General features: G+C 44.8%; 1 protein-coding gene across 1 annotated transcript in view; it reads right to left on the bottom strand.

Annotated features, from left to right (window-relative positions):
• The window catches only part of MAN1A1 (mannosidase alpha class 1A member 1), an 884,250-nt gene that overhangs the window by 422,095 nt on the left and 445,167 nt on the right, over positions 1–16,988 (bottom strand). Inside the window, exon 6 of the mRNA XM_044074409.1 lies at positions 14,311–14,434. Coding sequence (XP_043930344.1) covers positions 14,311–14,434 — 124 coding nt within the window. The remainder of the gene's footprint in view (positions 1–14,310; positions 14,435–16,988) is intronic.

The raw sequence follows: 16,988 nt of genomic DNA, 5'->3' as shown, positions 1-16,988 counted from the left end.
TTATTAAGGGTGCACTACTGGGGCAGACAAGGCCATAAAATCATAAATTCTATTACATTTAATAGTATTGCCACTTGATGTATGAACAAACTGCTTTAAGCTTGTTGGCTCACAAGGTTTTTGCTCTATAAAGTACAGTTTTGTACCTACCATAAATGTAGATGTTCGAAGATCCACATTGCTGCAGTCCTTACACTTGGGTAGTCCGCTGTCCTCGGTCGGCCCGAATATCAAAGTATAAGGCTGACGTCGGTCAAGGCGCGTTTGACTGACATCAGGACGTCAGGGTACAAATGCGCATGACCGACGTCATATCCTCAGTCTTTTCTTGCCCCAGATGTCAGAAGACCCTAAAAATAAAGGTCAAAACCAAAATACAGCAAACAACCAACCAACCACCCTTGCACTAATTATATGTACAATATATACAATATACACAATATTTACAACCCAACCCACACAACCACCTCTAACTACAGAGGGAAGGAGGGAGGGTATTGACTGCAGCAATGTGGATCTTGAACATCTACATTTATGGTAGGTACAAAACTGTACTATGTTCTTCATCTCACATTGCTGCAGTCCTTACACTTGGGTAGAATCCCAAAGCAGAGGTAAGGGAGGATGGCCAAACTACAAGGAAGCAGGAGCTGCCAAAATGCCCTGCAAAACAGCAGTGGCAAAACCAGCCCTGGATTTAGAGTAAAGTGGCAGGTGATAATGCCTAGAGAAAGTATGCACTGAACTCCAAGTAGCTGCCTCCAAAATATCCTTGGTTGCCACTCCCTCAAAAAGGCTGTTGAAGTGGCAGTAGCCCTAGTGGAATGAGGCCTAATCCCAGCTGGAATCTCCTTGCCATGATGGGAATAACAGAAAGCAATGCAAAACCCAATCCACTTAGAAATAGTTTGTTTTGACACAGGCTTGCCCTGAGAACTCAAAGCAAAAGAAACAAACAACTGCTGAGACTGCCTGAACCCTTTAGTTCTGTCCAAATAATATCGCAACTGCCTGTGTACATCTAAAGTGTGCAAAATCTTTTCCCCTTTATTTTGGGGATTTGCATAAAAAGTAGGCAAATGAATAGTTTGGTTTAAAGCCACACTAGAAACCACCTTAGGCATAAAGGAAGGATTAGTACGCAAAGATACCCTAGCCTTATGGAAAATCAAAAAAGGCTCAACCGCCATAAGGGCCTGTAATTCAGAAACCCTTCTTGCAGAGGTAATGGCCAACAAAAAGGCAGTCTTCCATGATAAATATTTAAACTCAGAAGTAGCTGCAGGCTCAAAAGGTTGTAGAGTGAGTTTCTCCAACACAAAATTGAGATCCCAAGCAGGAGTAGGAGCTCTACGTGGGGGTCTTATATTCTTTGCCCCTCTAAGAAATTGCTTGAACAAAGGATGAGAAAACAATGGAGGGTCACATTCATAGTGAGCTGAAATTGCTGCAGCATGAACCTTAATAGAAGAGAAGGACAAACCTTTGTCCAGTAACTCAGTAAGATATTGAAGAGCCACACTTAAATTAGGCTCAGAAACATCAAAATCCTTTGCTGCACTCCAAAATAAAAATCTCTTCCATTTATCTGCGTGCACTTTCCTTGTACTACGCCTTCTAGCTTCCAAAAATCACATTCAAAACTTGTTGTGGAAGTTGAGACCTTCTATGGTTCAAAACAGAATATGCCAGGCTGTTAGGTGAAGAGAGTGAAGTTTGACATTGAGCAAATGGCTGTCCTCCTGTGACAACAGGTGTGGAATCGAAGGCAAAGGCCATGGAGGCTTCCGTACCAGACTTCTCAGTAATGGGTACCAGTGCTGTCGAGGCCAATCTGGAGCTATTAAAATCATCCTTGGCTTGTCCTGTCTGACCTTTAGAAGTACCTTTGGGAGAAGAGGCAGAGGTGGAAAGGCATACACATGAAGATTGCTCCAATTGAAAGAAAGAGCATCCACTTTCCAAGCTGTGGGATGAAACCTTTTTGTGCAAAACTTTGGCAGCTGATGGTTTAGTGGAGAAGCGAACAGATCTATGTCTGGAGTTCCCCATGACACTGTCAATTTCTGAAATACATGAGGATCCAATTTCCACTGTGGGGATCCATAATTGCCTGCTCAACACATCTGCTAAGGAGTTCTGTGCTCCTGGCAGAAACCTTGCCTGAAGATTGAGCTGTAAACTGAGAGCAGTCTCCCACAAAATCATTGCTTGCCTGCATAGAGGATAAGAATGTGTTCCCCTTGCTTGTTGATGTACCACATGACAGTTGTGTTGTCTGTTAGAATCAACACCTGCCCTGGAAGAAGTAAATCCTTGAAAGCTATTAATGCAAACTGGACTGCTAACATCTCCTTCAGGTTGATATGTAGATGTTGTAGTCTGGCAGGCCACTTGTCTTGTATCCACTTTCCATTCAGATGAGCTCCCCAAGCTTTGTCTGAGGCATCTGTCGTTAAAATCTGACTCGCCTCTGGCCGGGTCACAGAGAGTCCCTTGTTTAGGTGACATTCCTGAGCCCACCACAAAAATTCCTTTTGAATGCAAGGTATTATTTGAATGACAGTGTCCAGATCCTGGCAGTGCTGTGTCCATACATTTTGAGATACCATTGCAGCTTCCTCATATGCAGTTTGGCATTGGGAAGCACCAGAATACAAGATGCCATGAACCCTAAGGCTTGAAGGACTGTCCTTGCAGTCAGCCCGGACTGATGAGATAGTTGATAGAAGTAAAGGGAAAGACTCTTTTGTTTGTCCGGGGTTAAAAGGCCATCTGGGATGCTGTATTCAGTCTTACACCCAGAAAGCACATGTCCTGAGAGGGTACTAGACTGGACTTTATTTCGTTCACAGAATACCCCAGGCATCTTAGCACTGCTATCACATATTCCAAATGATGAAGAAGCTCTTCCCTTCCTTGAGCCAGAATCAGGCAGTCATCCAAATAAGGATAGATCTGTATTCCTTTTAGCCTGAAGAAAGCTATCACTGGAGCCAGAACTTTCGTGAACACTCTGGGCGCAGTAGATAAGCCAAAGGGCAATGCAGAGAACTGATAGTGAGAAGTCCCAGCTCGAAAACGCAGATACTTCCTGCAACTTAGTCTGATAGGAACATGAAGGTAAGCCTCCTTGAGATCCAAAGTTACCATCCAGTGAACTTTGCCCAGCAGAGGTAAAAGCTGTTGTAACGTCAACATTTTGAACTTGGGAATGTCCAGATAAGTGTTGAGGATAGATAAATCCAAAATTGGTCTCCACGTGTTCCCCTTCTTTGGTACTAGGAACAGGCGAGAATAAAATCCTAGGCCCACTTCTGGCATAGGGACCGGCTGTATGGCCCCTAGTTGAAGTAACAGAGAAATTTGCTTGTGAGCCTCTATTCTTTGTTGAGGAGGAACGCCTGGCATGCCTCTGAAAGGAGGCAAGGTATGGAAATAAAACCTGTAACCTTGGTGTATGATATCCAATACCCATCTGTCTTGGGTAATTAAACTCCAATTTTCTTTGAAAAGTGCCAACCTTCCTCCCAAAGGTGCTGCCAGACGAGAAGGCTCTGGCAGCTGAAAAGGTAGGTCATTGGGTCTGTTTACGAAAGGACTGACCCCTGCCCTCACCTGAAGACTGTGCAGGAGAACTCCCTGTTCTAGGCCTGAAAGAGCCCTGAGCTCTGCCCCTACCACGTCTAGATCTACCCCTAGACTGGGAATCATAAGAAGGATACGTCCACCCTTTAGCAGGCCAATTTCTACTAAACTTTGGAGGCTGAACCTGCAAAAAATCTTTAACAGTCTGCATAGACTTAGCCTTGTCTTCCATTTTCTTCAAAACTGCCTCAACAGGAGAACCAAACAACACATCAGATTGTAAAGGAGCATCTAAAATCCTAGTTTTAACATGGTCAGATAAATTGTGATCCCTCAGCCAGGCGTGCCTGCGAAGAACTGACCCAGTGGCAGCCACCCTAGACGAGGCCTGTACAGCATCAAAACCACATTGCAAAGAATGCTTACCCACCTGTTCAGAAACATGTACTAAATCTTGTAACTCTTTACTATCAATACCTTCTGCCAGAGCATCAACCTTAGACTTCAACTGTGATAGTTTTGGTATTTTAACATGTGAAACTGGCAATTCAAAGCCCTCATAGCTAGAGTGGAAGAAGTATAAACTTTCTTTCCCCATCTATCCAAGGCCCTGGCTTCTTTATCTGCAGGAACCGGATTCTTGACAACAGAAGCCTTAACACCTTTAGGCCCCTGGCTAACAGTTTCTGGGTCTGCCCTAGGACTCTTAAAAAGATACTTATGAACTTCAGGCACCCTGTAATACCTATCCGGTTTAACAGGAGCAGGAGGCAAAGAATCAGGATTAAGAGAAGCCTCTGTAAAAACATCTTCCACTACATCCAAAACAGGAGGTATAGCCAAAGGCCTATGCTGGGGTAAAAACAAAAATTCCCTAAGCCTTTTCCTGGAATCAGAGAAGTCCTGACCTTCCCACTTAAAATGCTCCCTCATGGAATGAAGAGTTTCTGAAAAAGAAAAATCCTCAGGAGGAGAAGCAGAAGGAGTAGAATCATCCACATCAGAATCAGAATAAAAAGAGTACTCCTGCAAGTCTTCAGCCGAAGACTCTGAAACATCCGAAGCCTGCTCAAAACTCCCTAGCTCAGGCTCCACCCTAGGTCTCTTATCAGGAGGGGGCAAAGAACCCCTAATCAGAGTAATCAAATCTTCTGCCATTTTAAGCATATGCTTCTTGGGCACAGTTCCAGAAGAACTAGGGGTGACACCAACTGAAGCTAAACCTGGCCTGCCTGTAGGAGAAGCCTTGGAAACAGAAGGAGAGGGCCTAACCACCCTAGGCAGGGAGGGGAGTATAGTAACCTGAGAAGCCCCTTCACCCTGACCTGCCTCCTGAGAGGCCACATCCTGCAATAATAAGGTCTCTCCCTGGGATCCCAAAGAAACCTCCGGTGGAACCACCGGCTCCACCGACACCTCTAAAGAACCGGCGTCCGGTACGGACGGTTCTTCTAGCCTAGGCTTCACTGCTTTGTCCTTGCGCTTCTTCAAAGAAGCGGGTGTCGGAGCATCCAACGGCATTTTATAATTGCACCGCTTCCCAAAGACTAACCTGGCACAATCTAATCTCCTCTTTATAGTGCGCTTATTAAATCTAGCACAAGAGCGACACCCAACAACGTCGTGCTCAGGCCCTAAACAAGGAATACACAAAGTATGATAGTCTCTATGCGGTATCTGTTTCCCACAAGAAATACAATTATTCACTTTTTCTGACATCCGGTAAACCACTGAGGCAAGAAAAAACTAAAATATTCCCCAACGGGGTACTTAGCCAACTTTGACTCGGTCTGAAACTCCGGAATCGAAAAATTTCAGAACGCCAACCGGCACTTGCAATACTGCTTCTGCATCGGACCATGCGGCAAAAAAGACAGAGGATATGACGTCGGTCATGCGCATTTGTACCCTGACGTCCTGATGTCAGTCAAACGCGCCTTGACCGACGTCAGCCTTATACTTTGATATTCGGGCCGACCGAGGACAGCGGACTACCCAAGTGTAAGGACTGCAGCAATGTGAGATGAAGACCATTTACTGGTTTAGGATAGTTCTATTAGGAAAATCTGCTTTCTAGACATGTGTTTCTGTACACAGCACTGCTGACTGCCACTGCACAGTAAACAGCTCTGCGCAAACCCACTGAATTTATACCAGCACCGTGGTGGTGCAGCGGTAGCATTGTTTCCTCACAGCAAGAGGTCCTCCTGTTCGATTCTCGGCTGGAGTGCCTTCTGTGTGGAGTCTGCATGTCCTCCCCGCGATCGAGTGGCGTTCGAAAGACATGCATGAATGGGCTTGCCTTCGTTGAAGGTTGGGCGTCGGGCTGGCAACTCAGCACCATAAAAATCATCATTAGCGGACCGGAGTTCCGCTGTGGTGACCCCTAACCTGGAAAAGCCAAAAAGACAAACAACAACTGGAAAAACAGAAAATTTACTAAAGCACCCTCTGGCCAATAAAACAACTACACTTAGAGGCCTTTTGTGTTTTTCCCATTTCAGATAGACCAGGCAAACACCTCTTGCCACAAGATGACTAATCCCAGTCCTCCAAATGTATAACACAGTAAGAAGAATCCCACAAGTGCAATGCTACTACAATCAACCTAAACAACTAGCTAGAAATCCCATATAAAAGGGGATTTCAAAGCAGTCTAACAGCAGCAACAGTGACAGGAAAAGCACTTAAGTAAATTAGAAGTTATGTACCTACTATAACGTTCCATGTTAGTTGTCTTCTCTCGCCTTCTTTCTTGCTGGATGGGTTCGGAGCCGATCCTCTGCTCCGACTCGGCTTAGCTTGAGAACTCCTTTTACCAGCTCGAGGCAACCCTATATCCCATGATGCAAGGCGAGACTACCTCAGATCTCGTTTGGTAGCTAAATAACCCTGCCAATAATACTAATCCCAAAGGAAGAGCAAAACTAACCTAGAAGAACTAGGCAAAAAGTTCTTAAGATAGACTCTCTAAGAACTAAGGAGAGTGAATCTGAAGAAGAGAAACTCTTCAAGATCTGTCCAGGCCAGGGGGAAGGAGGGAGGGAGAAGAAGAAGCAGAGAAGACAACTAACATGGAACGTTATGGTAGGTACATAACTTCTAAATGTTAAGTTGTCAATCTCGCCTTCATTCTTGCTGGATGGGACCGCGTCCCTAGCACCTGTATCCCGGGTGGCTCAATGGAACAGACTCTTGAGTACTGTGGAACCAAAACTGGCTCTGTCCCTGGAGGCCAAATCTAATTTGTAATGAGAGACAAAGGTATGAGGAGTGGCCCAAGTAGCTGCTGCACAAATGGTATCAATGGGTAGCCTATCCTGAAAAGCTGTAGAAGTGGATAGGCTCCTGGTTGAGTGTTCGTTCGGTTTTGAGGGTAGTTGCTTGCCTCTGAGCGAATACACGTATGAAATGGTGGAAGATAACCATCTGGACAAGGTCACTTTTGATACTGGGAGACCTTTCCTGTTTTCTGCATAGGAGACAAATAATTGATCTGATTTCCTGAATTGTTTAGTTCTATGCAAATAATATCTGAGCTGACGATGGACATCCAAAAAATGCAGCTTTTGTTCAGCTCTGTCAGAATAATTTGGGAAAAAAACTGGTAGATCGATGGATTGTTTAATATTAGTTTGAGAGACAACTTTGGGAAGAAAGGATGGATTTGTTCTCAAGGATACCCTGTCCTTGTGAAAGACCAAGTAAGGGGAACGGATGCAGAGAGCTTGAATCTCGGATACCCTCCTTGCTGAAGTGACAGCCAGTAAGAATATTGTTTTCCAGGTCAGTAACTTCAAGGAGCATGAAGCAGACGGTTCGAAGGGGGGTAAAATCAAGGATGCTAACATCAAATTCAGATCCCATTGTGGAGGAGGATGTCTTATTGGAGGCTTTAGGAGAAAAACTCCTCTCAGAAAAGCTTTGCATAGTCTATGTGACATAATGTTATGATCTTGCAAGCCAACATGATATTTGGAAATAGCCGCCAGTTGAACTTTGACTGTTGATCAAGAAGATCCTGACTGAAAAACTTCAGCCAGAAAATCTAAAATAGAATGCACAGGTGCAGTAAAGGGATCAATGTGCCTGGAGTTTGCCCAAAGGGAAAAACGTCGCCACTTGCTAGCATAAACCGTTCTGGTGGACGACTTCAAAGAAGCTATTAAGATATCTCTGACAGGATCAGAGATCATAGGAAGCCTGGCTAGGGAAGGAAGTGGAGCAACCAAGCAGTGAGGTTGAGAGAACGAATGGCCCGGTGCTGTTGACCCAATTGGTGGATCAAAAGGTCCGGAACTGGGTCCAGATGCCAAGGCTGCACCAGGAGGTGACGATGTAGGGTCGGAAACCAAATTTGTCGAGGCCAGTAAGGGGCAATGAGAATCAACTTGGCTCTCAAAACGGTAGCTTTCTGAATGACCTGTGGAATTAAGGGGAAAGGAGGAAAGGCGTACAGAAGTCCCCGGGGCCAATCCTGGGTTAGAGAGTCTCTCAGGGGTTGGCCTGGTAGGGGAAAGAGGGTGAAGAAGTCCAGGCATTTGTTGTTTTGGGGTGTAGCAAAAAGGTCGCAACAAGGAGTGCCCCACTTCAGAAATATCTCGTCCACTATCGATTGATTGAGAGACCACTCGTGAGGCATGAGTATGGCTCTGCTCAGTCTGTCCGCTAAGAGGTTGGACCTGCCGGGGATGTGCGTTGCTATCAGAAACCGATGAGAGGAGATTGCCCATTGCCAAAGTCTAAGAGCTTCTCGACACAAAGGATAGGACCTGGTCCCGCCCTGCTTGTTGATGTACCAGACCACAGACATGTTGTCCGTTTGAACTGCAATAGTCCCCGCGGGAAGAAAGTCGTTGAGGGCTTGCAACGTTAAAAGCACCGCTCTCATCTCCAGGACATTTATATGCAGATGGTATTCGATGGGTTGCCAAGTCCCGTGGACCATCCTCCCCTGATAATGCCCCCCCTCACCCGATCAGAGAGGCATCCGTAGTGACTGTGGCAACCGGAGGAGGGGGAACAAATGGTCGGCCCTGATGAAGTAGAGGGGAAGATATCCACCAGGTTAGATGAGTTCTGCACGATTGTGTAACCAAGATTTCGTGCCTCATGGGAAGGTTCTGGAACGACCACTGAGTGAATAGCATCCACTGCAGAAGACGCATGTGGAAGCGAGCTAATGGTAGAAGTACAATGGCCGCAGCCATAAGACCTAGAACCTTCAGAACCAATCTGGCTTTGACTTTGCTGCTCTGCAATAAGATCCAAACGTATTTTTGGATGTCCAGAATTCTCTGATCTGTTAGTCTGGCTAACATACTGACGGTGTTTAATTCTGCGCCTATAAAGGTGATAGATTGGCAAGGCAGCAGAGAAGATTTTTCGAAATTCACCGATATTCCCAACCTTTTGCAAAGTTGCAGAGAGTAGTCTCTGCTCTGAAGAAGCTGATGCTTGGTGGTGGCGGAGAGGAGCCAGTCGTCTAAAAAAGGAAACACCTGGAATCCTTGACGTCTCAGATGAGCTGTGACCACTGCCATGCATTTGGTAAACACTCTGGGGGCTGAAGTGAGGCCAAAGGGCAGGGCTCTGAATTGATAATGACTGGTCCCTAGCCGAAAGCGGAGAAACCTCCTGGAGCGCCTGTGTATTTTTATGTGATAGTACGCGTCCTGAAGGTCTATCGAGCACATCCAGTTGTCCTTGCCCAGAAAGGGCAGAATGGACTGAAGCGTGACCATCCGGAATCTTGCCTTTTTGACAAATCTGTTTAGATTGCTCAGGTCTAAAATAGGTCTCCAATCTCCCGTCCTTTTGGGGATCAAAAAGAACCTCGAGTAGACGCCGGATCCTACTTGGTCTGCTGGAACAGTCTGGACGGCTCTTTTTTCTAGGAGCTTTGAAACCTCCTGTATTGCCAAATCCCTTTGACCGGGTGAGATGTCTGGAAGGGATTGGTGAGGTACGGGATACCTTTCGAAGGGGATTTTGTAACCCTCGGATATGATCGACTGTACCCACATGTCTTGTGAAAGGGAACGCCAGGCTACTGGGTACAGCGATATCCTTCCCCCGACTGCCTCCAAGGGTGGACAGTCGGGCAACACCTCAGGGATGCTAAAAGGGCTCATCAGGAAGAGGCTCCCTGTTGCCCTGATTTTGGGGACCCCCCCTGCCTCTAGGGCGGCATCTGTTATTTTTACCCCCTCTGCCTCTGGGGGTAAACTGACCACGTGTGTCCGGCGCTGCTCCTTGGGCTTTACGGAACCACATCTTTCCTCCTTTCTGACCCTTGGTATAGGGTCTAGAAGGGGTGGAAAAATGGACTCCTACGGCAGAAAGAGTTTTGCCGTCTTGCTCACACCTGGTCAAGGTTTCCTTCACCTGAGGTCCGAACAAAGCCGAACCGTCAAAGGGGGTATTGGTGAAGGACGCCTTAAAGGGGTCCGCGAAATTACAAAGCCGTATCCAGGCTTGACGCCTAAGAGCCACTCCTGTTGCCTGCGGCTCTGCTCGCTCCATTGGCTGCATAGGATATGAGCCGCATGGAGGAGTTGGTTAAAGAATTTAGGATTGCTAGCTGTGAGGCAATCTTGTCCTGAGCCCCAGCAGCTGAAGGATCCTGAACCACTTCACCTAGTTCCTTGAGAATATCTCTTTGACGTCTGGTGAAATGACAAAGGTAGTTCAGCGAACGCATAGCAAAGGTCGCTGAAGAAAATATCCGCTTGCCATACCTATCCATGGTCCTAAAATCTTTGTTAGGAGGATGGACAGGCACGGAAGGATCCGCAAGTTCCTTCTTGGTGGCCGCCGCCACCACCATAGCATCCACAGAGACGTCCTTAGAAAGAAACTGCTTGTCTGAAGGGGCCGTAATAAATTTGGATAGCCTCCTGGGGACAGGTTCCACAGAATCCAGGGCTGCCCACGCCTTCCGAGCCACTACCTGCATATGTGGGTCGAAAGGCAGAGACACCCAGGAGGTGGGAGGGTCGGGATCCAAAAGCCTCCAGGTATACCGACTCATCCTCGGAGGGGTCAATGGAAGGCCAGTTCCCCCTCTGTTTGAGGAGTTCAAGGATGTCTGAAAAGGAGACATCCTCAGAGGGGGACCGTGGGGAACCCTACGACTCATCTAAGTCGGTATCAGATGTTGTAGACTCAGGGGAGTCTGTGTGTTTCCTCTTACACGTCCTCTTCCGAGGGGGTTCCCCTGCGGGATCAGGAGAAACCTCGGAAGAGGAAGTTATTCCCAATGGGGAAACCTGGGGCGATGGATCCCTGGGCCTGAGAGCAAGAGGCTGGCAAGAGACATCAACAGGCACCGAAGAGGGAGGAGCTAAAGGGATGGACCGTTGACCTGGCTCAGGTGCCAGGACACTCCTCATCACCTCAAAGGCTCCCCTCCCAGGGAGACCAGAATATTCCCGCTCCGAGGAGACAGGAATTCCCGGTTCCACTGAGAGAGAAGGCTCCGAGGCCGATGTCGGTGCCGAGCTTACCAAAGCCGAAGCCCCGAGAGGGAGAGCGGGGTCGGACAAGGGTCCGATGCCACTAGCCCCCTCGGAGCCGACAAGGGAAACTCGACGACCGGATCCCTCCAAGGAAGGTCTCATGGAGGAGATCGGAGCCGAAGACGACGGAGCCGAAAGTGGATGTATCGGCTCCGGCGCTGACACGGTCGCTGTCCCGAGTAGCTCCGGCTCCGAACTCTGGAGGAGAGTCGGAGGAGGAAGTTCAAGGGGAAGAGCAATAGCCGAAGTCTGTTGAGACAAGCTATGGAGCATTTGGGCTAGTGCCTGTGACTTCAACAGCCTGCTTACCACCCTCTCTAAATCGTGGTCAGACAGCCTGGAAGATCTCTAAGATCGGCTCCGATGACTCCGTTCCGACAAAAGAGGAGACCTTGGAGCAGAGTGGATCGACTCCAAAGAAGGGGACCGAGATCTCTTCTTGGACGAAGCCATCGGAGCCGACGTCCTCTGGGTTCCAGATGGAGCCGAAGGCTTTTCGGCTCCGATACTGGATAACACGTTGGCGCCAGCCGGAGCCGACAAGGCAACTGTAGACTGACTGCCGGAGCCGGTAGGAACTGACACTACCACATCAGAGGAAGAAAGATCGGCTCCAGCCGGAGCCGATCTCGACTCCGAAGTAGTCGGAGCCACCGGGGAAGGCTTAACCACTGTAGCCTGAACCTTAGGTGGCTTAGAAGGTTTACTCGACCCAGTCTTAGTGGGTGAACCTTCTGGCTTTAATAAGCCATGGAGGATTAATTTGTTCCTCCTCTCCTGCAGGACTCTCTGGCTAAAAGAATGACATATAGCACAGGAGTCCTGCAGGTGTAAAGGCCCCAGGCAGTAAACACAAGAAGTGTGACCGTCTGTCAGAGACATCTTCTGACAGCACGAGTCACACTTCTTGAAGCCTGAGACCTTTCCTTCCTTAGACATAGTCTAAGCACAAAAAACACACACACACACACACTGAACAGTCACACTATTAATCCCAAAACACACACACAGATAGGGATTTAGAAAGAGAGGCCTAGACCTAACTGAAATATTATTAACTTTACAAATTAACTTTAAAGTTTAATTAAAGGCAAATAGGATGGGCTGTAGAAAACTACACACTATTCTGACTATTAAGGAGAAAGGGAGAGAAAAAAAAACCCTGACTAAATTGTTTGAAATTTCAAACTCACCTGAGCTGGCAAAAAAAGAGACCTCTTCGCAAAGCGGCAAACGAGATCTGAGGTAGTCTCGCCTTGCATCATGGGATATAGGGTTGCCTCGAGCTGGTAAAAGGAGTTCTCAAGCTAAGAAAGTGCCGAGTCGGAGCAGAGGATCGGCTCCGAACCCATCCAGCAAGAATGAAGGCGAGATTGACAACTTAACATAATATCAGTGAAATGCGCAAATAAACAGGAGCAATTACATAAGTTATACAAGTATGACTTATCAATCCAAAGTGTTCAGCTTTGCCTGGATGCAAGTAAAACACAGGCTAGGATGCCAAGCTTTGCTGAACTGTGAAAATAAGCAAAAAGCTGCGCAAATGTGCCAAATTTATACCAGTACTGAAAAAACAGAAAACTGACTACTGAGCCCTCTGGCCAATAAAACAACTGCACTTTGAGCTATTTTCCGCATTTCCCAAATCAGATAGACCAGGCAAACACCTCCTGCCACAGGAAGTAAAACCACAGTAAAAAGAATCCCACGAGTGCAATGTTAATACAACACAACTAGCTAGAAATCTCCTACAGAAGGTGATTTCCAGGCAGACAGTCCAGACAAACAGTTTAACAGCAACAGTGATATGAAAAACACTTTAGTAAAAATATCAGTGATGTGCGCAAATAAAACAAGGAAATACCAGCAATTACTTAAAAGATGATTTCAAAGCACACTAGCAGCAGCTAGATCATGGAAAAGCAAATGTACTTTATATTGATAAAAAAGAAAGAAAAAATGCAATAAAGTATCTAAAAAGTTTGCAGCATTTTTCAGAAATAATATAATGTTCCTCTACTTCTCTCACTGGGAGCAAAACAGAAGTACCAATCCCAAGCCGATTCTTGAAAAGCCCTTCCAAGCAAGACTGGTTGTCTAGTCCAAAGATGTTACAGATTTCAAAAATAAGTTGGAAAGACAGGAGCAAAACTCAATATTGCAGTGTGCACTAACTGAGTGGGGTTATATGAAAGAGAGGTTAACACAGGCTTCAAGAGTCTAGGAAATGGGTAGGTGGGGGGGATTCAGGCCTAAAGATTTCTCAAAACAGGAAATCATAGCAGTAAATAAAACGCAAAAACAGAGCAGAGGCAGAAATAATTGCTTGCAAATGCAGCCCAAGCCTTACTGACAGGCTACACAGTTGTGTATCAAATACCAATCAAACAAGCAAAATAACCAATAACAACTGAAATCAGAAGCTCAAGTGTTAAGTGTTTCCCTAGATCAGGAGTACATCAAGTTCTCACTTAGATACACAGTCTCAGGCTGTCTCAAAACAAAGGCCTACAGGTTTTTCAAAACAGGAAATCAAAGAAGTAAATAAAATACAAAAAAAAAAAAAAAAAAAAACAGAACGGGCACTACAAAATGCAGAACTAAATGGCTAAAAACCTAAGTGCAGACAGAAAGAAATAAAATTACTTCACTTGCTTATTTTTTATTTTTCAAACTCCAGCAAGAAGCCAAATAATTGCTTACAAATGTAGTCCAAGCCTTATTGAAAAATTATATACTGTGTGTGAACATATTGTGTGTGTGCATGTGTGTGTGTGTGTGTAAATGTGTGTATATGCACACACACAAATATATATTTTACACACGCACACAATGTACAGAATCTACATTTTTAAATTTTCCCAGAATCAGATCAAAAGGAACACTGCAGGTTCTGCAATAAAATATATTTTCCTTTCGAGACTGAATTACAAAAAGGAGTACAGATATAAAATGGTTAACTGTCTTAACAAATGAGAAAGGAACTGGTAGCTGAAGCTCAAAAATGCAATATCCAAAACAATATTTAATGCAGTACACAGCTCTAACTTTGACATTAATTACTAAACTGTCAACATGAGTGGTTCCAGCATTCAAACAGAAAGCAGCTGCCGTGACATGTACACGAGGATATTGACTGAACATGCAATGCACAGTGCATGCTTTCTGTGCAGCAAAAGATTAAAATGCAGAGGCTAACCTTTTCAGCAAACTCTGGCTTTCCAGATAGATGGCTCAGATGCATAAACTCCAAATGTAATGTTCCAAACTCAGCTAGAATACTGCTCCCACCAGAAGCCCAAGGCCAGTTCCGTCCAACTCCACTACAAAGCAAAAAATATACAGTAGATACAACAGAAAGGAAACAATTTCAAAGTGACAGCATATTAAGGGATTAATAACGTTTCAATAATGCACAAATGAAATGAAAATCCAAGTCTCTGTTATTGTGACATGGTACAAAACAGGTCATTCTTACTTTCCAACAACACACATTAAAGACAATGCTGTTCACTCACTGAAATAAGACATTTTGCTGGGCACCATCTGATTTCCCATCAGCAGATTTTATAACTTGTAAGAGGCAGGATACACTAGTTTACAGTTTGTTTTCAGATCTGCTGGAGATGGACAGGCAAAAATCCACAACAGGAAAGTACAAATTACAACAAATTAATTGCATCTCTCTCTTTTTTATTTTTTTGCACTCTTACTAGGTAACACTGTCCGAACAAGTCTGAAATATAATTTACAGTGAGATAATCTGGCAACTCAGAACTTAAGACCTCAAAAAAAAAAGGCTTTAAAATGAAAATGTAGACAATATGCCTCTTTTCAGTAACCATAACAAAAAATGCAACAATTAACTACTGCCAGCAAACCAAACCGCAGCAGTTCAAGTATCTGAAATTAGCAGTCAACATTAAGTGGCTATAACTCTATATTAACAGTGCAGTCATTACCATCAGTTTTCCTACCCTACTACTTAAAAAGTAACACATTCAGCTGGATATTTTTTTAAAGCAGTCTGTCCCAGCCCCCACTTTTTTTTTCCACCAAAGATGCAATCTCCTGGGCTTGCTACAATTTATTTTCTTACTTTGTGACCTTAAGTGCCACTGAACTACATTATGCATATTCTACACACGCGTATGCATATATGTATATGTGTATATGTGTATATACATATATATATATATATATATATATATATATATATATATATATATATATATATGTATATACATACACACACACAAACACATAATTTGCTCCTCTATAACTTTCTCCAGTATGGGCGCTATACCCCACTCTTTTACTATATGTACATTCCAATACCTTAAGAGTAACCAAAATAATTAGCTTTGTTGCAAGAAATGAAAGTTAAGTACTTAGCATAACGATATAACTGTGCTGTCTGCTTCTGTTCTTCCTCGATGAATGGGTGATTGGATCAGACTTCTGTTGCTTTCAAGCTTCGGATCCAGTGCTCAGGCTCCATCCATTACCCACAATTCCTCTGTAACCTCAGACTGAGTTTGTCCACAGTACCAGCATAAAAAAGGTATACTTCCTCAAAGGTACCTGGAAAATTAGCAGAAATACAGGCAACAGGGAAGAAAGCAAGATAGAAAGAAATAAGCTGACTTAAAGGTTTAAAAGCTAATCCTGTGGTCAAAAAGGATAATTCAGTAAGGTCACTCCAGGAACGAAAAACTGAAATAAAAGATAGGGAAAGTTAAGGAAGGACAGAAGCAGACAACACAGATCTATTGTTATAGTAAGTACATAACTTTCATATCTGATGTTTTGTCTCTTCCATCTGTTCAATGGACTGGACAGAGTCCTCAGCTACCTTAACATTTGGGAGGTCTCATAGAAGGATATTCCAAAGCACAGCCGAACAATAGGGGGCTCTAGACCTTGATTGCATACCCAATTTATAATGTGAAATAAAAATATGAACCTTGGACCAAGCAGCTAGCAGTCACACATCAAGAGGGATCCTAAAAAAAAAAAAAAGGCTGTGGAAGAGGTTACAGATCTTATTGAATATGCCTTTGCAGGTTTACATAATAAGCCCTTTTCTTTGTAGACATGGGATGCACAGTCAAAGTCAAAGGAAGCATAACGTTGGACCCCCTTACCCATCTTGGATGGGAAGAAAGATACAAACTCAAACTGTGATGGTCTTAGTTTGACAAACAGAACCGTAGTTCATGGTGCACATCTAGCAAATGCATTATGTATTTGCATCATTGAAAAAACTTGGAAAGCCTTGCAGGATGATTAAAAAGAAGTTCTGTATTTACCATAACATTCCATGCGAGTTGTTCATCTCGCCTTCATTCTTTACTGATGGTTCGGAGCCGATCCCTTGACTCCGATACGGCCAATTGCAAAGTTCCAGGTCTTCAAATATCTCAAGGCCAAGTCCCTATCCCATGATGCACTTGTGAATTACCTCAGATCTTGTTTGCTACGTATACTAATACCATATGTCATTCTTATATTCCTAGAGAAAAGGAAAAGAAGGTTTGAGCAACCAGGATGGAACCAGCATCTCGGTCATCTATCAGCCCAGGAGGGGGTAGGAGGGAGGGACATAAGAATGAAGGCGAGATGAACAACTCACATGGAACGTTGTGGTAAGTACATAACTTCTTTATGTGAAGTTGTTCAATCTCGCCTTTCATTCTTTACTGATGGGTAGCATCCCAAGCACTACCAATCTCGGGTGGCTCACTGGAGTACATTTCTCAGGACCGTGGATCCAAAGGAGGCCCTGTCAACTTTGTAATGAGTGATAAAGATATGAGGTTTTGACCACGTGGCTGCTGCACAGACGTTATCAATGGGAAGTCTGGCAGAAAAGGC

The sequence above is a fragment of the Protopterus annectens genome, chromosome 1.part1, assembly GCF_019279795.1.
Source record: "Protopterus annectens isolate FY-2018-M chromosome 1.part1, PAN1.0, whole genome shotgun sequence".
NCBI classification, from domain to species: Eukaryota; Metazoa; Chordata; order Ceratodontiformes; family Protopteridae; genus Protopterus; species Protopterus annectens.
Note: the sequence above shows the minus strand (reverse complement) of the source record. Positions and strands in the feature narration are given on the sequence as shown.